This window comes from Rhincodon typus, chromosome 4 (genome assembly GCF_021869965.1).
Source record: "Rhincodon typus isolate 14 chromosome 4, sRhiTyp1.1, whole genome shotgun sequence".
In the NCBI taxonomy this organism is placed as follows: domain Eukaryota; kingdom Metazoa; phylum Chordata; class Chondrichthyes; order Orectolobiformes; family Rhincodontidae; genus Rhincodon; species Rhincodon typus.
In genome coordinates, this window is record NC_063335.1 from 38,585,732 (window position 1) to 38,612,199 (window position 26,468).

The following is a 26,468-nucleotide window of genomic DNA, read 5'->3' on the forward strand; positions in this document are numbered from 1 at the left end:
CTGACGACACTAAAATAGGTAACTCTCAAGGGGGAATTACAGAGTTTAAAAAGAGATTATAAATAGGTTATCAGAGTATGAAAAATATTGGAAGATGAGGTGGCATGTGACTCAGTGGTTAGCATTGCTGCCGGACAGTTCCAGGGACCCGGGTTCGATTCTAGCCTTGGAACGTTGTACATTCTCCCTGGGTCTGTGTGGGTTTCCGCCGGATGCTCCAGTTTCCTCTCACAGTCCAAAGATATGCAGGTTAGGTGGATTGGTCATGTTAAATTGTCTGTAGTGTCCAGGGATGTACAGCTTACGGGGATTAACCATGGTAAATTCAAAATTACATGGATAGATTAGAGGGCTGGGTCTGGGTGGGATTCTCTTCAGAGGGTCAGTGCAGACTCAATGGGCTTTTTTCCACATTGTAGAGATTCTGTGATTCCAGGACTTCTACTTTCCTGTCTGCCTGGCAGACACAGGACAATAAATTAAATCAACACTACACAGTCACCAAGGCTGGAATAGAACCCGCATCCCTGGTGGTGTGAGGCAACGCTAACCACTGTGCCACCCTAGACTGGTGACCGCCTGATTAGCCATAATCTTATTGAATAGTGTAGCAGGCTCTAAAGGACTGAATTGCCTACACTTGCTCCCAAGTCCTGTGTACCATCCATATTTATATTAAGAAATATTTGTAGCTGTTCTCTGCATTGTTGTACTGTTTGGAGAAACTACCTGGCTGTCGTTTTATTATAAGGGCAAGTGCCTCAGACAGCTACAAGAAACATCAGAGAGAAGTGCAATATCTACTCATGAGTTTTTCAAATAGGATTGAATGTTTTCTTGGCAGTTGGCTTCAGTCAAACAATCCTGCTACTTGCAAGAATTCTGCTTGTTTAAAGAATGGTGTTGTCACAACACCTACACATTTATTTGTTCATTTCTCACTGGTCTAAGTGTCTCATTTTGACCTTGGGAAAAGGCAGAAAATCTGCTTCTGCATGCATTTTCTTTTCAGATTGCTACCCTCTCCCAGAGGGCTTAACTGGTTTTATATCCTATAATCAGGAGAGCCAGAGTGTCTTAGGCAGTCAAAACAAAGAACATCCAAATATATACAGAGGAGAGATTACTTGGCTGCTGCTGCCATTGTTTTCTTTTAGAGTCTTCATTTCTGAGTCTTGTACCCTCTACCACTGACTTCAAGGCTTGCTGGGTCTTGTAAATGTGAAAAAAGAACAGACTTGGGGTCACTTATTACCATACCATAAGTCAGACATTAAACTTGCTTCTGTTGAAATCCTGACCAGACTGAAGACTGACTTGCCCTTTTATATTCAGCACGTTATAGTGGATCTTATAGAGGTTACACACAAGTACTGAATTAACAATATACTTAGACAACATTCAGCCTCAGATGTGTTCTGAGGAAGGGTCACCGAACCCAAAATGTTAACTCTGATTTTTTTCTTCACAGATGCTGCCGGACTTGCTGAGCTTTTCCAGCAACTTCTGTTTTTGTTCAACATTCAGGCTCAGCCTGATAAGTAGCAAGTAATATTTGTACCACATTAGTGCCAGGCAATGACTACCTCCTGGTCATTCCATGGCATTATCAAAATAAAACTTCCTATCAACATCTTGGTGAGGATGGATTTAATCATTGACCAGAAATGGTAGTGGACTTGTCACAAACACTGTGGCTACAGAGACAGCTGAAAGGCAGGAATTCTGCAGCAAGTAACTCACCATCACCTGTCACCATCTATAAAGCACAAGTCAGGACTGTGAAGAAATAGTCTCCACTTGCCTATTGGCTACAGCTCCAACAACACAAGATGCTTGACATCACGCAGGACAAAGCACCTGACTGATTGGCATGTAATCCACCACTTTTGACATTCACTTCCTTTACCACTGACGAAGTGGCAGAAGTAGTATAATTTACAAGATACAGTACACTAACTTACCAAGTCTTCTTCAACAGCACCTTCCAAATCCGTGATCTCCACCTTGAAGAACAAGGGCAGCAGATGCAAAGGGAACATCACATCCACCTGCAAAGTTCTCCTCCAAGGCACACACCATCCTGACTTGGAACTACATTGTTGTTCCTTCACTGTCACTGGGTCAAAATCCTGGAACTTCCTTCCTGTCGGCATTTTGGGTGTGCCAAGGTCTACAGTACATCACCATTCAATGGTAATTAGGGATGGGCAATAAATACCTGCCTAGCCACATTCCATGGACAAACAAAAGAGACAGTTGACATTGTTGCCATTTGTGCCCCATAAATGTCTCGTCCCACCCTCTCAACAAATCCTTCCATTCCTTTCTCCCTCATGTATTTATCTAGCTTTCCATTACATACATCAAGAGCTGAATAGGCTGGGTCTATTTTCCCTGGAGTGTCAGAGGCTGAGGGGTGATCTTATAGAGCTTTATAAAATCATGAGGGGCATGGATAGGATAAATAGACAAGGTCTTTTCTCTGGGGTGGGGGAGTCTAAAACTAGAGGGCATAGATTTAATGTGAGGGGGGAAAGGTTTAAAAGAGACATAACGGGCAATTTTTCACACAGAAGGTGGTGCGTGTATGGAATGAGCTGCCAGAGGAAGTGGTGGAGACTGGTACAATTACAACATTTAAAAAGGCATCTAGATGGGTATATGAACAGGAATTTAGAAGGATACGGGCCAAATATTGGCAAATGGAATGAGATTCATCTAGGATATTTGGTCGGCACGGACGAGTTGGACCAAAGAGTCTGTTTCTGTGCTGTACTTCTCTATGACTGTAATGACATCAATGATATTTACCTCATCTACTTGTTGCATTAGCAAGTTCCACATTCTTGACAGGGAGGACCGGTTCAAGGAGAAAGATGAAGACTGAAGGAGTCATGTTATTCTAATACTCCACCACAAGATTATTAGATTTTCATGCCGCATTTTGGAAAAAAAATGCCTTCTGCAAGAAGGGAACAATCTTGACAGACTCAACATTGTCATACTTTATCCATTACTCAACGTGAACAGTAACTAACATCCAATTGTCCTTACACTGACTCTATCCAAACTTATGAAAACTGCAGACAGCAGCGTATTTCCGGCATTGCTGTTCCTTTTTGCCTCATCACATACCTCTAGAATTTTAATGATTCATCCACTGGTGCGACGTTCCCAGAATTTTCCGTTGCGCTCCCAAAAAAGTTACATTGCCAATAAACGTGTCAAAATGAGATCATGAGATCATAACGGAAAGTAGTGATCAGACGTTCTGTGAAATGTTACTGTCCCAATGATTTTGCTTTGGCAACTACAAAAGTATCATGCTATGGTGATCAACTTATTCCAGATCAATTAGGCAGTGAGCTTCCACAGTTATTTTGCAGTTTCACTCGGTTACTTTGATTGGGCAGGTTGCTTGACTTTCCCATATTGTACTCAATGAGGTGGTCACCATGACACAGCAACTATGCACGGTCTGTGAAATGAATGGGATGATCGATATCTCTCAGTTTAAGTTTATTACCACCAGAAATGTGTTCTGGAAACGCTGGAAATGGTTTACCAGGAAAGGAAATGCAAGCAGAAAGTGAAAAATGCATTGTGGCTCAGGGGTTAGTGTTCTTGCCTCTGAATCAGAAAGAGGTATGTTCAAGAATCACTCAAGCCACAGGCACACAATGTCCTGCTGAGACTGGTTGAGATGCTTAACCAGGGCCTCAACTTATTCTCTCAGGCAGATGTAAAGATATCATTAAACTATTCAAAGAAGGACAGGTTTATAGTTTCTGGTGTTCTGGCTATTACATATCCCTAAACCAATATCGCTAAAAGAGATTATCCATGCATTTGTTTGATGCTGTTTGCAGGATCTTGCAGCAGGAAAACTGGTTGCTATATCATCCTATCAACAGTAAAATATACTTCAGAACTTCTCCATTGGCTGTGCAAAGCGTTTAAAGACATCTCGTGATGTGCGAATTTCCCCTTTCATCTCATCTTTTACACAATTTTGGATCAACTCAAGTGGTACACATTTGTTACAAAAGCCAATTCCCAATCTCCATCATCAGTGGATGAAAATACAGCCTCTCTGAGCAATCTGTGGCAGAACTGGGGCGGAAATGGATTCTCACTTGCCCCCAATCCTTAGTCATCCAGAGGAAAGAGGATGCAATTAAAACCATGCCAAGTGAACAGGAGAGTAACTTCATTTACAAACTGGAACTTTCTTTTCTCCCTCAAGTTTCTCTACGTACTTGACTACGATGCCCAGGTAACAAGTTTCCAAGCTTTAATGAATGCTGTCCAAAATCCTGACTCCTGGTCCAGATCAGACCGAGGTCAGGTTTTCCTCTCTCCCTTTCTTGTCGCAATTGCACTGAATCTCCTGGTCTCAAGACATTGGAGACAAAGCACACTACTTCATCCATGTTTCAGGAGGAAAATTTCACAAGGAAATGGGTTGGGAATTCATGGAATCCTGTTTTTCTTTTGTTCAAAGTTAAAGTCGAATACAACAAGACTTACCTTGTTGAAACAGCAATACCAATTAAATATCACCAGCTTAAGTTTAAAAGACAAAGCAGTCTTTTATTAGTTGAGGAATAAAATGAAACATCATGGTAGAAAGTCTCTCTAGAAACATTACAAGCAAAACAAAAACTTATCCAGTGTTTTTAAGCTAAATCAAAAGATGACACTTGTGCCAGTACGAAGGGTATGCTGCACTTTTGGAGAGGTCTTACAGACATTCAGCTGAAATTGTCCTCTCAGGGAGATCTAAATTATCCCTCAGGTCTACTTCAAAGAATAGCATGGGACTTCTCCCTGGTGGCCTAACTAATATTTAGTCCACAAAATCAACACCACAAAAAACATTATCCACCATGATCATGCTGCTCTTTGAGAGACCTACTTGGGCACATTTCTTACATTACAAACACTAACCACTGCAGAAGTACTTCAATGGCCCGTCAACATTTTTGGAACATCCCAAGATTATGAAAGCTGCCCTGCTTTTCTTTATGCAAGAAAATAAAAATGCCACATTCGCTTCACAGAGTGACAGTCCACAAAGAGATGCTGAGTCAAATCAGGGGCCGTAAGGAATTGTAACCAAAATCTTCTGTCAAAGAGGTGAAATTTTAAAAAGGCGAGAGTGAACAAGCAGTGGTGCTGGGAGTGGGGTTGGAGGGTATTTCCAAAGTGTGGGAATGAGGAAGATGAAAGCAGAGTCACCAGTAGTGGTGGCACAAAGGCAAGGATACTGTTCTAAAGTCTGGAACAAGTAGCAACAGTCTCTGACCATAGGTTGCATAAGCGCCAGGAAATAATAAATATGGAATCACATTTAATAAAAACCAGATTAACCTTTCCTTTCACTTGGGGAAGAGTGAGAGGTGTCAAAACTTAACTGATATGCCACAACAAAAGGCACTTTTGCAAAATAAAAACACACGGTCTGGGAGTAGCATATTGACATGGATAGACGTTGGCAGGCTTACAGGAAGCAGAAGGTATGCTTAAATGGGCATTTTTCAGGTTGTTTCATCTTGCCAAGTAGAGTGCCACAGGGATTGGTACTGGGATTTCAACAGTTTACAATCTATGCAGATGATTTGGTGGAAGGTATGGTTGCTGAATTTGCAAATGATGGAGGAAAAAGTTAAGTTGTGAAGAATGGATGACGTGGCTACAAAAGGGATTTCGATGGGTTAAGTGAGTGGGCAAAGATCCTGAGGAGTCTTAACAGGATAGAAGGGATATTTCCCCTTGTGGGAGAATCTAGAACTGGGATAAAATAAAAACAGGTGAAGAAACTCAACATCGCTGACAGAATTTGTGGAGTGAGACATTAACACTATTTCTCTCTCCACAGATACTGCCAGACTGCTGAGTTCTTTCAGCACTTTGTTTTTATTTCAGACATTCAACATCTTCAGTATTTTGCTTTCCCTAGAAATAGGGGTCACTGTTTAAAAATCAGGAGTCGTCCATTTAAAAACAGATGAGGCAAATTTTTTATCTGTGAGGTTTAAGAGCTTTTCAAACTCTGCTACCACCTCCTTTTGAGGATGAGAGTCCTTGAATGCTTTTAGAAGGTACAGGAGGTTAGATTCACATTCAGTAAAGGGATGAAAGGTAATCAGGGGTCGACAAGAATACAGATTTGTACAATCAGATCAGTCACGATCTTACTGAACAGCAGGGCAGCCTCGAAGGGCTGAATGGACTGCTCCTGTTTATTATTCATATGCTGGAATAATTTAAAGATTGTTTGGACTCAAGGCCACTGACATGAAATATTAACTTTGTTTCACTCTCAAAACATGCTGCCTGACCTGCTGAATATTTCCTGCATTTTCTGTTTTATTTCAGATTTCCAGTTTTTGCAATCATTTGGGTTTTGTGTTGTAGAGATTAAGGAGGTTCTTTCTTGTGCTGTCCATACACAGATGCTGAATCAAGCCATTGAGAAGCCCTTATTTTAGTCACAAGAAACATCATGTTATGCAGCTGGATACATATTCGAGGGAGCTACATCAATTTGGAACTGGAAACAACATATATGCAACTGCTGGCCGAACAGTTCTACACCTGATTCTGACATATTAGGGAAATATTAACCTGACTCAGTTAATGGGAAACCCACAGAACTGGGGTCTCTTATATTAAAGCCAATGACAGTCTCTCCACTGACTTCAATGTAGGGCAAAATCAAATGGGAGTGTAACTCAAACTAACTGAAATTGAGATCAAGACTCTCCCTTCATATCAAGGTTTTTATGTGCGGCTCTACTTGTTTTGGTTCTTTCATGAGATGTGGGCATTGCTGGCAAGGTTTATGCACAACTGCCCTTGAACAGAGGCATGTGGGACCATTTCAGCGAGACAGCCAACACTGTAGGCCACAGAGTAAGGACAGCAGATTGCACATGAGTGAACCTGTGGAGATTTATGACAAAGTGATGATAGTTTCATGGTCGCTGCCAAACTGGGATTTTTGTGCATATCCCCAGGAGGTTCTGGACAACAGTAATGTTGCCATGATGCCACTGTCTTCCTGGTGCGTGGAGGTCAATAACATCTCCACCTTGGTTTGGTGAGACAAAAGGACAAAATCCTTAAGTACTGCACTCTCACTCCCAGCAGGAAAAGCAAGAAAAAAACAAAACCCTGAATGTTTGCAGAATAAGTAATAAATTATTGAATGGGTTTTCAATCCCAGTGGGAAGAAATTTAAACTGCTAGATTTCATAGGGTCTTTGTGCAGAATACAAGATTTGTACAGCAATCTTGCCAAAATCAAAAGAAGCCAGGTTTTGAGAATTAATTATGTGATATTGGTGACTGGAAGCTATTAGAATAATCTGCAATTGAGAGTCAGAAATAAAAGAATCGGTTTATTGGCACAATATTATTCTGCTTCCAAACTACTGTCGAAAACACCAGGTCACATGCCAATTTAAACAAAAGTAGTTATAGATGGCATGGAAGAAATGATTCCCTCGGGAAGATGGGCATTTGTTCCATACTTTTCACAATTTCAGGACACCTCAGAATGCTTTACAACTGATTAGATACGTTTGAAGTGTTTCCACTTTTGTAATGTGGGCAACCCAGCAGCAAAATGGGGGCAGCACGGTGGCTCAGTGGTTAGCACTGCTGTCTTACAGCGCCAGGGAGCCAGGTCCGATTCCACCCTTGGGCAACTGTCTGTGTGGAGTTTGTACATTCTCCCTGTGTCTGCGTGGGTTTCCTCCAGGTGTTCCGGTTTCCTCCCACAATCCAAAGATATGCAGGTTAGGTGGATTGGCCATGCTAAATTGCCCATAGTATCCAGGGATGTGTAGATTAAGTGGGTTATAGGGGGATGGGTCTGGTTGGGATGCTCCAAGGGTCGGTGTGGACTTGTTGAGCTGAAGGGCCTGTTTCCACACTGTAGGGATTCTATGATCGATGATCAAATGGTGCACAGCAAAATTCCACAAGTCACAATGACGAAAGAATCTGATCCTCTGTTTAGTGACAATGATGGAGGCCAGGACACTAAATGGATATCCCTTGCTTATCTTTGACATACTGTAGTGTTGTTTGAATCTTTTACATCCACCTGAGGGGGCAGACAGGGCTTCAGTCTAACATTGTATCTAAAAAGATTGGCATCTCCCACGGCGCTGCAATATCTTCATTCCTGGCACTGGGGTGTGTTAGCCTAAATTACACATTCGAGTCTCAGGACTGGGACAATGGTTTAACTCTCAGCAGATAGGACCCCTCTCTAAGTTGGTACACAAGTAGCCTAAATGTGACTAAAGCACAAAAGCAGGACAATGGTGTCAAAGCAAAGAAGACAGCTCTAGTGATAGATGATTCTATGATACAATATCTTCCATTGAGGGCTATTGAGTAACCTGCTGACAAAAGCTGCTCACACAGCAGTGGGTTACACTTAGTACCAGCTAGAGTTAGCTGCTGCCTTGGGAGCAACTCACCCCTGCATCTTTGACAACACGATAGCTTTTGTGCTGTGCGCCCGATGAAGTAAGCTTTATACTGGCTGTGAGTGGGTAGCTGCAAAAAAAAAAGCTCAGCACATTTAAAAAAAAATGATGCGATTACACATCCAGAGAAAGATCTCAAGCTGCTACAAAAAAACAAGGGCAATAAGATTGAATAAGGATGCAGGCTGCCTGGTAAACTTGTTCTGGCCTTGCTAAGTATAGGGAATTTGGAGGACAATCCACACACAGGAACTTGGAACTGCTGCACTATGAAAATCCACAAAAAAAAATTACAATGATCTTTCATCAGAGCTTGTTGGGAATCAGCCAGAGACATTAACTGTAAATCTCTCTCTATAGATGCTGCCAGACCTGCTAATCCCAGCACTTTTGTGTTTTCCTTTTATATTTCCAGTGTCTCGAGCTTTTTGGTTTGATCAATTAAATTGTCCTGCATAAACTGTCTTGCAATAAAGTCACCTGCCTGCACACCCACCCTACTGCCCAGCTTTTAAACATCACAAACAGCAGCCAGGCTTTCTCCACACTTGGATGTCAGTTCCAAAAATAGTACCCAGCCACAACACATTTAACTTACCCCCCACGCCAGTCCTTTTACACTCTCAACTCTCTGTCAGACATGTCGACTCTGGGGGAGGGCTCAGACTCACTTCTATGAATAACCTTGCAGCCCCACAATCTGAAAGGTACCTTTACAGCTTGACATTTAGTTAAATGACACATAACCTTAACAAAGACTGTGTTGCATGCACTGGATACTTTCAGCACACATTTGCCACCTTCCAAACATGCCAGTGCCATAAAAACAAGTTAAATTTATATAGTGTGTTGAACGTAATTAAATTTTCAAAATACAACACAGGGATATTAAGAAAACAACACCAAGCTGAATAATGTTATGGCAGAGGACCAATAAAAGGAAAAAAAGTGAGGCTGCAATAGAATTCCAGAGCTTTGGACCCAGATAACTAAAAACATAGCTAGCAATACTGGAGCATTTAAAATCAGCCACATTCAAAGGTGAGAGAGTAGATATTTCAGAAGAGTTGCAGAGTTAGACAAGACGACAGTGGTAGGGAAGAGCCAGACCATGGTACAATTTGCAAGCCAGGATGAGAATTCAAGATGTTAAACAGGAACCAGTGTAGTTCGGTGAGCGTAGGGGTGACTGTAAACCATATTCAGATGAATTAGAACATAAGGCAGTAGCGTTTTTTTTATCAGCTTAGGTTTACGAAGGGTAGCATGTGGGAGGCTGGCCAGAGGCATTTGAAAATTGTCAAACCTCAAATGGATTAAGGATACAGCTGGGAACTACTGCTGAGGAGAACAAGGCCTCCAGGCACATACCAGCTTGAAGTCCCCCTCCAAGTTATGCACTGTCTTGGCATGACACTTTTGACCAGTTCTTCATCATTCTTCAGTCAAAATCTTAGAGTTCTCTCTAATAATGTATGGATCCAAATCACTATGGACTGTAGTAGTTCATGATGGTGGCTCACCACCACCACCAACCTCTCCAGGTCAATTCGTGATGAGCAATAATACTGGCCTCACCAGCAATGCCCATATCCCAAGGATGAATTAAACTAAATTAATGGCTAAAATGTTCCTGTCTAGTTTTTTATATTCTGGGGTTGAATTCCCAAATGCAAGTTTCAGAACATTTAGAAAATACTCAGTTTTATCTTTTGGGGCTGCGGTAATGGATGACCTTCAATTACCCATAATGAATTCCAACAATAATGTTGTCCACTTCCTTGATCAGTCCATATCCTTTTTTCAATTTCCTCAAAATACATTGCCCCTCCTAACTTATCTGAAAACATGGATTTACCATTCTCTTTGCCTTCACCCAAGTCACTATTGAATGTGGTGAGACCCTAAACAGATCCTGGGGGAAACACTGTTAATTGCAACTAATTTGTGATGAACTGTGTCCCAGATACTCGTCCCTCCTTGGGAGTTAATGCTTTCTGAACAGAATCTAACTTCACAAAATAAATTTATTCAGAAAAAATCCCTTTGCAGACAAGACAGAAGAATCTCAAAACGTGGAATCCTCTCCAATCCTTTCAGATCTTTTATAAAGGTTCAGAGGTTCTTCATTGTTTCTAACTTGGCCTCTCCTTTTGAAATTTCCATTTGAATTTGTTCTCTTCAAAATCATCTTTTCTTAATCATTGACATATTTTATGCTTTAAAAACGCAAGTCAGACAAATATGTGAAGGAGAAAGAGCACAGGGATATGGTGATTGCGTTGGTTGAAGATGTGAGAGGAGGCTCACGTAGAACATAAACACTAGCCTGGATTGGTTGGGCCGAATGGCCTGCTTCTTATACAGCACATACTTCTGTGTGATATTTACTTAAGAGCTCCCTTTCTTCCAATCAAATTCAAAAGATTCCTTTTACCCACTCCTTGGCAACTGTTGCTCTGTTGCAATGGTAGGACAGAACCATCTCAGCACTTGGCCACTGCATGTGCTAATGCTAGTCATTTCCTGTTACTGTGGTATCAAAGTGGTGTGGTGTAAATACAGGCCAAAGAGTGCTGTGACATTCCGGAACTAGGGTTACAATCTCAGGATGTGGGTTTGGCCATTTAAGAAGAAGATTAGGCAAGTTTTATTCTCTAAAAGGCTCAAGAGCTTCTAAAATTCTCCACCCCAAAAGTGTGCAGATGTGTAGTCTTCAGGCACATTATTATGATCCCTGTAAATGTTAATACTGGGTAAATCAAAACCCAGGTTGAAACTTGGCTTGTTAGGTACTAATTTTGTCTTTATTTCCCTCTAGACAGTGGTGGTGAGTTATTGAACACTCAAGAGTCTGCAAATGTATTTAGAACATAAAAGGATATACCATTCATCAGATTAAAAAGCATGAATTATATTCCATTTGACAAAATGGGTGGACAGTTTTCATTACCAACACCAACAAAATGATTAAATTGCACCAGCATTTCTTTTCTACAAAATCCTTACAATTAAACTCTACACAAAACCTTCTTGCTTAGGCTGGCACAGCTGCAACTGGTTTCCTTCCAGCAAATTCATAGAATCGTAGAATCCCTGTGGAAGGCGGCCATTTGGCCCATTGAATTGATACCAACCCTCCGAACAGCATCCCACCCCTCCACTCTATCCCTGTAACCCTGCATTTCCCATGATTAACCCACCTGGTCTGCACATCTGTGGACTGTGGGAGGAAATCGGAGCACCTGGAAGAAGCCCATGGAGACAGGGAGAATGTGCAAACTCAGCACAGTCACCCAAGGCTGGAATCGAGCCACGTTCCTGGCTTTGTGAGGCCGCAGTACTAACCACTGAGCCACTGTGCCGTCCTACAGTGCACATTCACTAGACCTTTTTCCTTTCATCTGGTGTACTTTCCTGATAACACCCAAAACAAACTCCAAATTAAGCTAGCTGTTATGTACTTTCAGAGCAAACATGCAAATTCTTTGCAAATCAGTTTACAGAATATTGCAAGATTTCTTACTCGACAGTGTAACGCTCCTACTTCCACCTTCTGGCACACCTATACACTGGCTGACTTCTGGATTTGTGTGTCTTTGTTTCTTGACACCTGTTGCTAGTCAACAGCATTGTTTATTTCCACCCGTTTGGTTTAGATTTATACACACTAAACTACCAACTTTTCACTTCAGAGGTAGCAAAACCTTATAAAAATGCAAATAAGCAAACAGACCTCCAGCCCTTCCAATAGCGAAACCAGAAACGCAACATTTTTAAACTTAAAACAATGTCTTTTCCTTTTAATAAGATAAATTACAAAATGTAACAAACCTCAAGTTATACATTGTTCCTAACAGGCAGAGGCTGATAGATTTTTGAATTCCAGGAGATTGAGCTATGTAGGGGAAAGTGGAGTAGTGCTGGAGAAGCAGAACGTCAACCACGATCTTCCTGAATTATGCAACAGGCTTGAAGGGCTGAATAGCCTACTCCTGCTCCTGTTATTTCTTATGAAAAAGTCAAATCAACATGTGACTGGTTTTCAGACAACTTCAAATGGTTTGGTGTGGCTTAAACTGCACATGTAAACAGTAAATTTACCACTCTGAGCTCTATCCTCCAACGGACCATTACAAAAAAGCTCACAAAAATCTGTTTAATAAAGAGCTCCCTCTGTTGACCAGTCTCATCGTTATTCAATCTTATTTACTGTCTACATTTCTTCGCTTTATAGAAATTCATTATTTCTAGTGATACTTAATAGGTGGGATCTGCATTCAACAAAATTTGTGGATTACTTTACAAATAAACAATTTTTGGTTGATGGGGATTGAGTTATTTTATGAAAAAAACTTTTGGTTTTGAACCAATAGTTGAAATGAATGCTTATTACGAGGCAAACTTTGGATTTCAAAAAAAATCTTTCTGAAGGAAAAGAAAGGGACATTTTAATTCATTGTACTTTATTGGAATGTATGCTTCAGGTTTTGAAGGAGGCAAGAAAGTGGTACCCACTGGCTAATCACACAGCATCACAGGGTGGATAAGGGTGAGGGGTAGCACATTTCATGCATACGTGTTCAATGCACATACTTTCCAATTCAAGTCCCCAGATGCAATCTTGATGAGCTAGATCCACCAGAAGATATCTTTTGGATCAAAATAGGGAAACATGGGAAGTCACTGGCAAGTTCTTTCCAACAAGTGCCATCTGACAAAAGACAGACTTTGACCTACCCAATGGTGAGAGTGATCCTTGCTAAAGAGGTTCAGGACAAGCTAGGACTTCTGCCTAAACAACCATCCACTGCTGAGGGCTCAGTACAAACTCCTCATGCACTCACAGAGATACAATCACCTCAAATTCAGCAAACAAAGACATTATTGTTTGGCTTTGGAGATTCACATTTGCTATAAAATAACAAGGTGAATAGATTGACAATTAACAATTGGGACACATCCCTGGAAGCTGGACATGAAAAGGGAATGCACTGGGATCTGGGAGACAACTGCTTATTTGTAGCGGTGCATGGGCATGGTGTAGATTTACATGTGAAGGCATGTATGGAAACAAAGGTGTGGAGCTTGTAATGGAGGGCAAGTGTTCCCAAATGAAGAAAACTTGTATTCACAGTTCTTTCCAAGGCCACTGGCCATCTCAACTTTGGCAATTTACAGCCAGCTAAGCACTTTTAAAAAGTGTAGTTGCTATATTGTAATATAGGAAACCAATTTGTACACAGCAAGCTCTGACAAATAGCAACGTGGCAATGGTTTCTTTGCGATATTGGTTGACAGATGAATATCAGCCAGGATGCTGTGAAGAACTGCCTTGCCCTTCTTCAAATCAAAAGTCAAAAGTTATGGGTTATTCTACATGACCCTAAGTCTCTCACACAGAGGGCGAGAGACAGGTAGGGAGGGAAAGACTACAATTTTAAACATTTCTGATCCCAAGTGGATGCGAAACATGAACATGCCATTTAGAGAACATGAAAATAAAGCTACATTTCCTCTAGACTGAACAGTCAATATTTTTCTTTAACAAGATACAAAATTCCCACGCTGATGGTGATGTGTATTATATAGTCCTCTAGTGCCGACATAAACACTAACTAGCAGGGGGTCATGTGGTAGTGGGGAGAAATTGGAACCCTGTTCGATTACACTCCTTTTACTCAGACAGGAAGCTGGAACCAATTATAAATAATTGTTTCTGAAAAATAAAGCATCTCTTTAAACTTCTGAAAATGTATGAGAAGTCTTACCTCCAAGAGAAGGGAGTACTTCCAGTGAGACATTACTGTCATCTTTCTCCTGTTTCTCATAATCAAAACATACACAGGCAAGCAAATAGAAACATAACGAGATGTCAACGAGGCAGCACACAACTGCAGTGTTCAAAGAAGCTCATTTATTTATTAGGACAGTACTGCCTCAATTTCTTAACTTTCCAGAACTCTTCAAGCAAGTACTTCTCCTAACCCCTAGCAGTCTTTTTATGGAATATTGAAGGGCAAATCTTTTCAATGTATTGAGTGAAAATGAGTCGGAACTCACTGCCTACAGAAGGAGAGGCGATTGTGGATTTCAAAAAGGTAACTGGTTGGGCACTCAGGGAAACAAATGTGCAGGGCTATGGGGGTGGAATGAACAAATGGGACTAGATTGCTCAAGCGTGAGCCAGTATGGAGTTGATGGGCTGAACGCCTTCTTTCTGTGCCACAATGACTCTGCATTGCACTAATTCACTTCACTGTTGAAGTGTCCATGCCCTGGGAGATGCATCTTTCCAGTCAGCCTAGTCTCATGCATATCTGGAGGCGGCTATGAAAGAGGAGGATACATTAAGACAAGCAAATGCCCTCAAACTCTCATTGACAAGCACTCCAGATGAGAGTTTATTTCCCTTAAAAAAACAGGCACATTATTCATTACCTAAAAGGTACAAAAATGAGCAAGAAAGAGCAAGCAGAATTTAAGAGAGAAAGAGACAAAGAACGAGAAAGTGAAAGAGACAAAGAAAAGAGAGAGAGCACGATGGGGGAGAGAGGAAGTAAGTGAAGGAGAGTGCAGGAAGGGCAGGAGGGAATCAATGTCCCTTTTAGGTCAATCACTATTCTAATACTATTTCTTCAGTGGTATACAATAACTCTTCTTTCCCTAACTAACAAAACATTATGAAGTTCAACTCTAAATATAGCACAGGTTAATGTCAACATATTCCCACTTCATTAGATGTAAATGGTCTGAGCAGTTTCGTAAACTTGTTTTGTTGCCAGTCTGCATAACATAAGAGGATCATTTGAAGGGTATAAAATTTGAGCTGTTGAACCATCAACAAACAAAATGGGATTAATGACCTTTCTTTACAAACTGCGAGGGGTCACCTTCCAAAACTGTCTCAAGCATACTGACGATTTTGATTCAATCAAAGCAGGAAAACCGTGTGTTATTTACGGTGTTTTTTTTTGCAGCTGCACATATAGGATGACTGGCTGTGGCGTATAATTCCTTCGCTTTGTGCTATCAAACATCACAGGCACTGAATTGTGCTGAAGTATTCAGTGGCATACTCCTACAAAAATAAATTTGCTGCAGTTAGGTCGACTGCGGTGTCAGCAAGCTATTGGGAGACGGTGCAATATGTCCTCACGTAGCTTGAAGGTGTTCTGAAGTGCATGTTGCACAGCTATATTAAAAAAAGATGAATTGAAGCAGCAATGAAGTGAATGTGTGGAGTCTACAACCTGCTAATTCCTTATCTAAGAAGAAGAAGCATATTTTGTATAGACAGCATCGAAGTTGATTAGTGCCTCCTAGCAGGTATGCTTTACTAAGCTCTAATGCTTAAAATGGTAAATGGGTAAAATGCAAACATCTTGGAAATGACTATATATATTACATATAAAATATTAAATCTATTGGGAGAAAGGGGTAAATAAAAAAGAGACAGTGAGAAGGGGCAAGGGGGGGGGGGGGGGGGAGGAGTGACAGAGTGAGAATTGCCCAAACTAATCAGAAAATACTGCAGAAATTTGGCAGGTCTGGCAGAATCCGTGGAGACAGAAACAGAGTTAACGTATCATGTTCAAAGATTTTTTCTTTTGAGCTGGAGGTTTTACACAGCCGTTCTTTCTGTGACTCAAAAACAAATTTTGTTTGAAGTGTATCATCATGTGAATCCTAGAAACGAAAACAGAAATTGATGGAATAACTCAGCAGGTCTGGCAGCATCTGTGGACAGGAGTTAGAGTTAACGTTTACGTTTCTGGTCCAGTGACCCTTCTTCAGAAACAAAGTTGTTTTTTTTAAATCCTATGCCTGTCTGCCGATTTTCTGGGCCCAATCCCCTCTGCATTGAAAACTGTAGAAATGCAAGTGCACCTCTAATCTAGTTGTATCTTCCGAGTGCAGGACAGTCCCAGGGAGGTGCTGGTGGATATCAGCCATAGCAAACAATCCTCTTTTTTTAAAAAAAGAAAAATTCAGTAACTGAAGACTCTTTGGCCTAGAGGTGGGGTCACTACTGCTGTGCCACAAGAGCTCATGTAACTGTTGCGTTCTGGCAGATTTGAGCACGTGCCATCACTTTGAACAATTGTGGGGCATTGAAGCAGCATTTCAGTGTGGAATTGAATGTGCGCGAGTCTAATAAATGGGTAAGGGAATGGGGAGCAAGGTAAATGGGTAAAAGAACGCAGTGGCAAGGCTAGTGAGGATGGTAGGGCAGCTGAGTGGGGGTGAGGGTGGGGGATAGGTGGCTTGGCAGCTGGTTAGGTAAGATTGGAGTCATGTTAAAGAGTCAGGGGAGTTAGATTGGTGAGGAACGTTTGGGTCAGGTCAGGTCAGATCTGGAGCATGGTGGTCAGGGAAGGGGACAAACCGTACTTCAGAAATAGAGAAGCCTCTAATATTCTCCTGGCTAACTTTTCAGGAAAGTAAGTCAGACACCTTGTTTCTGGAGGATTTCAGACACTGGGTGATTGCCCTACTGGGCAATTCCAATGTCGTCAGTGTGTCAGGATCCGAGAACGTCTTTCAGGGAACGTCTGGTCACGGTCTATTCAGAGACATGAAGATTAACTAATCTGTCTTCCCAACATTGGTTAAGGGATAAATATCAGCCAGGATAATCCCTCTGCCCTCCTCTGAAGCAATGCCATGGGATTTGTTTGACACCCATTTGCAAGAGAACTCAGGGCCTGCATCACATCCAAAAATAAGTGAATAAACGTTCCTTTGGAACAGTACTAATGATAAACTTTAAGCACAGAAAGGGATGATCAAATAACCTAGAGGTCACGATGCTTCCAGTATGACTGCTGCCCAGGTTATTTTGGCAGTGCAAGAACACAGACAGTTTCAGACACTTCATGTCGATGTTGTTAAAAGATAATTACCACAATGTGAAAATAAAACAAATACTGAACTCGCATGATTTATGTTCAATAATCATGAAATGTACATCAAAAGTTGTTCAGTTTTTACTCCCCCCTGATGTTCCAGCACTTCTAGGCACTCGTCATTCCCCTTCTGGCAATTACACACAGAATTCACGAAAAAAACCACTCAAGCTGAATTTGTCTTCCAGTCAACCGGCTGTTCATCATCAGTTAAAAAGTAAAAGCCTGCTTCAGAGTCAGACTGTGAAGCTGCTTCAACATTTCCACACTGTCGGTGTAAAGTGGTGGAAAGGTTAAGCACCAAATGACACATCCCTTCTCTCTGCCCTCCACTGAAAAGTTACTCCCTCGCACCTTCCTAAAAGCAAAACAAATTAGACCAACTTTACTCAGACTCCCTCAAAATTCACAAAGCGACAAAGATATTTGCAATGCCAATAAAGTTTCCAATTCAGCAAGTGTAGCAAATATTCTGAAACTTCAGCTTTCTCTACCTTCCTCTGGTAAGAGTTTCCTACCCACAGCTTGACAGCAGGTTGACTGATATTTTTATGCCAACATTTTCATACTGAACAGCTACTAACAGTGAGGAGAACAACGACAGAAGGATATAGGCTAGTAGAATGTGCAGGGAAGTGGTTGGTGAATTCTAAAGGAGGGAAGTGCGTAGTGGTGTATTTTGGTGAGAAGAACGAGGAGACAGTACAAAATAGAAGTGCTAATGGTTGCGCAGGAACAGAGATCTAGGGGCACATGCACAAATCACTGAAATGGTAGGTCGAGAAGCTGGTTGAAAAGCCTTATGGGATCCTGGGCTTTACAAATAGAAGGAGAGAATTTTGGTCCCAAGGCAGTAGCTGTACAACTCTATGACTCTATTTGTCAAAGTTATTAGAAAAGGTTCATGGCTTATGTACCATAATGCATGCTGGCTGATCAGGCACAGGCACAGAAAGGGTCAGAATTGGCACTGTGTTGGCACAGAAGCTATGAGGAGCCCGGGGAGTTGGTCATTGATAAGACTGACCATTTGAACTGACCATTGAGATTGTTCCTGACTCCAGGCCATGGTTTGCAATTCCCCAGACGGTCTCTAAGCTATGTGCCATGCAAAAGTTTGCACGGCTTCATGAAAATCACAGGAGGCTAGGAAATACCTATCCCCACAATGGAGCTGGCAAGATCAGGAGCACAGAGTCAGAATCCCAGGATCAAGTCCCACCTGCACTTTTAAATGGTTCCAAAAGATGTTCCCACTCCACAAACATCTGGCCCAATAGACGGCAAAAGTACATATACTGAGATGAACTTTTGTTAAAATACTGGTTCATCCTCAGCACAGGTATAGTGTTCAATTCTGGACACTGCACTTTAGGAAGGATTTGAGCACTTTGGAGATGGTGCAAAATAAAAATTACAAGAATAGAGCCTGGGATGAGGGATTACAGTTAGAATGATTGATTGGACAAGTTGGAATCATGCTCCGTGAAGACAGGCTCAAGAGGTGATTTGATGGAAGCATTCAAACTCATGTAGGGTCTGGTGGAGTGAATAAATAACTCGATCCCATTGACCCAAGGTTCAAAAACCAGCAGACGTTGCAAAAGGCAGGGGAGTGGAAGAGAGCTCCTTTTACAGAGAACAACACAAATACAATAGACGGAGTGGCCTCTTTTTAGGACTGAAACCATTTTAGAAATTCTATGATTAATTTGATGTGTGCACACGCACATATCACTAACCTCAGTTACTCATTTATTAGATGCACATGATAAATTAGAGTTAAAAGTTGACTAGCTGCTACAAAAGAACTGCCATATGTCTCAGAAAAGCAAACAATTGATAAACAGCCTTAAATATAGGTCTCAAGATACACGTAAACAAGGAATTATAACTGCAGCATATGTAGTAGAACATAGGCTGGAATTCCAAGCATAGTCAGGATTTATTCAACATCAAAACGAGATTTTTTTGGGGAAGTTTTGTTAAAAAACGTGTAAAACACACTTCAAAGAAGTAAACTGATTTAGAAATTGTTGAAGGGGGGTGCAACATCTCTAGGTTTAAAATTAAGATAAATTTGAGCCTGAAGTACAAGAATTTTTCTGTTTATCAGTTTAAAAACTTGTAACATTAAACTATTGAAGGCCAAAAGGATGATTGCAGCATGGAGGATGCTGGGAAACCAACACTCAGATTAACTGAAAAGAACATTCACCATTCAGAAAAAAAATCTCTCATCATAGCTGTCTTAAATAGGCGATTCCTTAACTTTCATTATACCCTCTAGTCCTTTTGTTCTCCCACAAAGGAAACGTATTTGCTGTCAAGCCCTTTAAGAATCTAATGTCCTTCAATAAGGTTACCTCTCATTCTCCTAAACTCCAATGAGTGCAGGTCCAAACTGCTCAATCTCTCCTCATAAAACAATTCTTTCAAACTCAGAATCAAGGTAGTGAATCCTCTCTGGATTGCTCCAAAAGGCCAGTATATCTTTCTTTAGATAAGAGAACCAAAACTGTTTATAGTATTCAAGGTGTTTTGGCTACTGTCTTGTATGCATTTTGGCATGACCCCCTAATTTTATACTCCTTTCCCTTTGAAATACAGGCCAACATTTATTTGTCTTTCCTAATACCTGCTGAACTTGGAAGCTTGCTTTTTCTTGAGGGCTCTCAATGACCCTTAACACCTAGCCCCTTCTCAGAGCATCTTTCCATGCCACACTGGGGATGGGACACCTCTCTTTGCTTGATCTAAGATTCCAAACATCACTTTCAGGTGTGGCAATGATTTAAATGTATCTCGTCCAATCTAGTTTACTGCACTGTAAGCAATGAATACAATCGCCTCTATGTTGCAGAGACCAGGCAAAGATTGTGACCTGCCACTTGCACATTGTGGAACGCTTTTATTCAGCCTGCAAATGGGACTCTGAGCTTCCAGGACCTGCCACTTTAATTCTCCACCTTACTTTCCTATGGTCATCACTGGAACACTGCAGGAGGAAGACAATGATGAAACCCACTGCAAACCCAGGGAGTTGTATCTTCTCAGCCTTGTGGACACAACACGGGAGTCAACAATTTCAGACACTAAACTTTGCTCCTCCTTGTTCCTTTTTATTTGGCGTGTGTTAGCCTTAATCTCATTTTTCTTGCTCTTACTTGGAGGCACAACTGTTCTTAATTCTGCATTTAGTTCCACTCTGAGCAAGTGTTTTATTTGTTTATGACAGTCATTACCACTCCCTTCACCTTTGTGCCACGAGATCTTGTGTCATTTACCATACCCTGCCATCCATCACATCTTCACATTTGGTCCTTCTATACCCTGCCACTTTCCACTTGCTCAAACTCTTTTACATTTATTTCTATTTTCCTTAATATTTGAAGTAAGGCCCTTGATCTGAAATGTTAACTTTATTCCTCTCTCCACAGATGTTACCAGATCAGAGAACTTCCAGCAATTCCAGTTTATATTTCTGTCTTTACATTACTTAGTTGGTGGGATTCAAGGTGGCGTTGACACAGGGTAACTCTTTGCGAGCTCTCTACAGCGGATCTTATTCTCACATTTCTTACAATTGTTCTGCACTTTTAAACCTCAATTCTAAGTCTGTTAAAATTATTAACAATGCTCTCTTAAATCTACTTGCAGGTCTGGAATGGGCCTCTCAAATTTCAAATCTAATGATGATCTTGCTTTTTGTGCACCTTCTCTGCAGCTGTAACTTTGTATTCCTCGCTCTGTTCAATCACCCTATGATCTTTGTATGGTATGATCTGCCTGTACTGCTCGTGAAAAAAATTTTTTCACTGTACTTCAGTACATGTGACAATAAATCAAATCAAAAGTCTGATTCAGAAGGTTAAGTATTCTAGACCTACTGTAGAACTCAAGAATACAAATTGAATTTGACACGCTAGTGTAGTGCAGAACTGAGGGAATGCTTCAGTTTTAGTTGAGCCACCTCCCAAGTCTCATCTACTTTTTAAGGAGGGCATAACAGTTTCCATGGCCAATATTACTCCTCAAACTAACCTTTCAAAAAACAAACAGGTTATCCAGTTATTATCACAATGCTGTTTGTAGGATCTTTCTGTGCACAATTTGGCTGTCATATTGCCTACATTATCTCACTGACTGCACTTCAAAAAGCACTACATTGGCTATAAAACAATTCAGACACCCTAAAGTTGTGAAAGGTGCTATGTGGATGTGAAACTTGTTTCTCCTCTTGTCGCACACAGAGGAAACGACATAACTGGAGAGAACGGAAAAGGAAGAGACGGCACATAATTCAGGGTCAGACACTGGGACATTTCCTCAGAAAAGCAATTTCAACAGTCTAGATTAAAACTGTGAAAATACACATAGGCTCGAAGTCACAAAGCAAAAGGTGAGACAACATTTTCTTCAGAAATCAAGAACCAAAAACTAAGCATAAATTTTAAGTTGACATTTTCTTTTGACAAAATAAAGGGAGAGAGAATTTTAGCATGCTAACAAAAATAAGTTGAATGACAATCCACTTAAAAAAGGAAAAGGTAGTTATTACTTCATTCAGGTGATAGTTATAATACAAAAGTAGCTAGTTACATTAAAATGAATGTATAAACAGTCAAGAAAATGAGAAATCAAGCACAGAAAACAAAAGGTGAAAGGGGAAGCAGACTGGGACAGAATTGAACAGGTCTGTAATTAAACTGAACATTATCTTCTGTGCTGTACATTCCAGGTAATTTTATGCAATAAAGAAAAACAATCACTCATCACACCCACTTTCTATTTTCGCAATGGAATGTCAGCATTGATGACAGAGCTAGTACTTGTTCTCACCTCTAATTGCTCTCGAGAAAGTGGTGGTGAATTACTGCAGTACCTGTGACGTAGGGACACTCTCAGTGCTATTTTGGATGGGAGTTCTGGATTGTGACCCAGTGACAGTGAAGGGATAGGAAAATCATTCCAAATTAGGTGGCATGTGACTTGGAGATAAATGTGAATATGATATGGTGTCTACTGTTTGTTCCCACTGGATTCTGACAAACTACAGACAGTGATTCCCTGAAATTTACATCAACCAGGAAGTAGATAAACTTTGCAGAATGATAATCAGTCAGATCTTCACTAGAGAGAGAGAGCGCATGTGTGAGAGAGAGAGAGAGAGAGAGAGAGAGAGAGAGAGAGAGACACAGAGACAGAGAGAGACAGATGCATTTATAAAGCACCTTTATGCCTTAGGAAGTACGAAAGTGTTTTACATCCCTGCACTCCTGAAAGGTGATCAATGTTGTCATGTGGGAAACATTGCTGGCAGTGGAGCTACATGGCCATATAGTGACTACCATATAATCTGCTGGTTGAGGGATTATCTATGCCCAGGAAACCCGGGATAACTGCTCTTATTCTTCTTAGAAAGTGTGTTGTGGGATTTTCTTCTTACATCCCCTACAAAAATGTATAGGTGTGAGGGCAGGTGGGACATAAATTTAACATCTTATTGGAGAGTCGTCAAGACCAAGTTTGCAACGCAATTCCGTATCTCTGACTTCCTCAGTTCCGCATCCCTGAGATACCTGCAATCCTCTAATTGCAGCCTTCCAGCACCTCAGATTAACCTGCTCCACCATGGGCAGCCGTGCACTCAAGTTACTTGCTTAGGCTATTAGCTCTCGAAATCCATCCCTAAAACCTCTTCCCGTCGTTGTCTCACCTCAAATGTTTCCACACAAAAGTTAGAGCTCATGGCATTTGGCATGAATAAAGAATTGTTGGGCTAATAGGAAACAGAGTATCAGCATAAACGTCAGAGATAGTAATTGCCGATGCTGGAGTCAGAGATAACACAGTGTGGAGCTGAAGGAACACAGCAGGCCAGACAGTATCAGAGGAGCAGGAAAGCTTACGTTTCGAGTCGGGACTTTCTGAAGAAGGGTCCCGACCCAAAACGTCAGCTTTCCTGCTCCTCTGATGCTGCCTGGCCTGATGTGTTCCTCCAGCTCCACACTGTGTTATTAGCATGAATGTGTTACTTTTGGGTTGGCAAGATGTAATGATTGAGAGTCCCAAAGGGATCAGTGTGGCACCAACTATTTACAATCTACACCAATGGCTTGAATGAAGGTACCAAATGTATAGGTATTAAAATTTGCTGATGACACCAATATAGAATGGATAGAGCTCTGAGGGGGCATGAAGAGTCTACAAAGGGATTAAGTAGATTAAGTGAGTGCAGCGCCTGGGAGTATATTATGACCTTGGTAGTTTGTAAATCCTTCCAACACACTCCACTGTAGTTTGCGTGTAATGGAAAGAAAGCTGGAGGTTCTGTCACCACTATCAACATTGTCGGGATATAAACTGCACGGAGAAAGTACATTTTACCAGTGCAACTCTGACATCAAGTGATCAGCAACCCATGATACAGGACATCATTAAATTACTTACTTACTTCCTCTACAAACATCAAAAGAAGAAAAGGTACAATTTGTGGCACAAATACAAGGGAGCTATTTCCTCAACTACAGTTGGTGCAGTTTAGTGACACACACATTGGCTTTGCTGAGTTAGTGAATGGAGGGAAAATAATAATTAACCATTCTTTTGAAAGGTACAGATGCAAATCTGAATGGAGTTTAATGGTTTAATCTATATAAAAACCCCCTCACCTCCCCAAGAATATTGCTCCTGGCAACACTCAGTGCTAATGGTTATGAGATATGGCATTCATATGGGGATTGTGTCTATCACTGGCTAGGCTGGCCATTTTTTCCTCGATCCTCAATTGCCTTTTCAGAAGTTCTGGTAAACCACCTTCACCAATTGCTGCAGTACACATAGTGAAGGCAATCCCACAGAGATGTTAGGGATGGAGTTGCAAGACTTTGACTCAGTGAGGATGAAGGAGAGATCGATACACAGTACAGTGAGGGCATGCTTGTGCTCTTACATTCCTGCTACCTGCAAAATGGGTATTTGGAACAGCTGTTTTTAGAGCATTTGTAGATCCCAGTAGAACTGTACTGTGATACAAGTCAATTTGCATGAAAAGAGGAAGATTAAAAAAAAAGGGAAGGAAACAAAAAGGAGGAAAATGGGGGACAAACTCCTGGAGTGAAGCAATAACTGTAGGTAATGTTGTCACCTCCAACTAGACACATTGGTGAAGATTTAATCAAATCACATCAAGTCCAATCACGCTGCCCAGCCGAACCATTTCAATCCCCACCACCCCCACACCATCGCCAATATTTGTTGGTGTGGACTTTTTGGGCCGAATGACCTGTTTCCACACTTGTAGGGGTTCTGATTCAAAATGCCCACTATAACAGTTATCTCACATTACTCATTGCAGTATCTTAGGGTTTATTTCTCAAGTCCTGGGGACTGTAGGGTAATCCTGGAAATTGGGCACTCTAGCAGTATACAGGAAACATGATGATCCTAAAGATTTGAATGGATTGAACAAACTGAATCAATCCTAAAGTTCAGTCACATCAACTCTACAATCTATTACTCCTATATTGTGATCAATGAATAAATTTGTCATAACGCATGCTCATTTTACAGATTAATCTTACAGATTAAATTCTGTACATACCAAAGACTTCATTGTCCTCTTGTGAGTCCATGGTTAGGCTTCGCGTCTCAGTTTCACACACAGCCTGAAATAAATAAAACAAGCAGTTACTTAACAAACGCCATCCCATTTTTCTAGTGGAAGAGTCATACTGAAAGGTGTGGACATTTCACTCTACTTTTAAACATACAATAAAATGAAAAAGGAGAAAGCAAGGTGGCTACACAACTCTCAGACATGAGATACAATTCGGGGAAATCTCTTCTCAATCATCCTTGGATTTCACACCACTTTAAATGCTACTTTGCTATTCTCCACTTCCTGTATTCCTTGGGGAAATCTTCCTGCTTTCATCAGGAGACACCACAGTAGTTTTGGTTTGGAGCTCTGTTTGCTGTAACTTATAGGGAGTCTGTTTAATTAGACTCGACAGCAAACAAATTCCTCAATGTATAAAATCCCAGCCCACCATCAGGCCCCAAAGCTCCATACATTTCAAAAAGTACTTAATTGGCTGTATTGTAGGAAACAAGCCAATTTGCCCACAAGCAAGATCTTCAAACACTGCAACATGATAGTGTCCAGATAATCCGCTTTTGTGATACTGGTTGAGGGGTGAATGTTGGCCAGGAGACCTCCATTGCTCTCTTCAAATAGCGGCATGGGACTTTTAACATCCAACTGCGGAGAGCAGACAAGGACTCATGTTGAACATATCTAAATCACAGATTCAATTTGAACCTTAATTATTATTTCCCCAAGGACTTGTTTTAGCAACTCTAATTAATGAATGAAAACATACTCATTATCACTAACATTAAAAAACAAACAAATATTCAGTGTCCTCAAGGTGTAAAACCAACCGCAGAAAACAACAATCAGAAGAATCTTCACATGGGTATGATTTTTTTGTTACACGTATCGATTTAATGGCTGGAATCATCTGCTTGCAGCGGCGATGAACTTTGAGGTGGGCATTTCATTAGGCAAATGGTCACGTTCCGCCTTGCCTCGGTCACAGGTTGACCACCACTGCCAATTGGCCAGTGAAAGGCCACACACTGCCGAGGTTGGGATTAACCCAGCTGCAAATGGACCTGTCACCGTGCAGCGTACACAACACTTCAAACTGTGCAGGGTCACTGGCCATCTTGAAAAGGGAGCGAAGGTATGCCCTCAATAAAAAAAAAGTGAATCAGTGCGTGATCAAGTGTTTAAACATTCGGAGGCATTCAACTGCCTTCGCTTCCGAGACCATTCCTCCTGTGAATAGCCCCACATTACCAGGGCCCTCTGTGATCCCAGAACCATAGGAGTGCAGTTGGTGGTGGTAATGGCTGCCACCTTTCACTGGGCAAGTCTTCTGCCCAGCTGCCCCCTCATCCCCTGCTTTTGATTCCAATGGGAAGTTCTCCTAATAGTTTTTACACGGTCCGAGCGTTTGTTTTTGGTTAGGTGGGCGTT

The 26,468-nt window shown here is 41.2% G+C and overlaps 1 protein-coding gene across 12 annotated transcripts in view; it reads right to left on the reverse strand.

The window, feature by feature from the left end:
* Positions 1 to 26,468, reverse strand: part of LOC109916863 (myelin basic protein) — a 156,812-nt gene that overhangs the window by 63,211 nt on the left and 67,133 nt on the right. For all 12 annotated transcript variants that reach the window (XM_048596027.1, XM_048596022.1, XM_048596018.1 and 9 more), the window contains one exon: positions 25,026 to 25,089. In XM_048596027.1, coding sequence (XP_048451984.1) covers positions 25,026 to 25,089 — 64 coding nt within the window. The remainder of the gene's footprint in view (positions 1 to 25,025; positions 25,090 to 26,468) is intronic.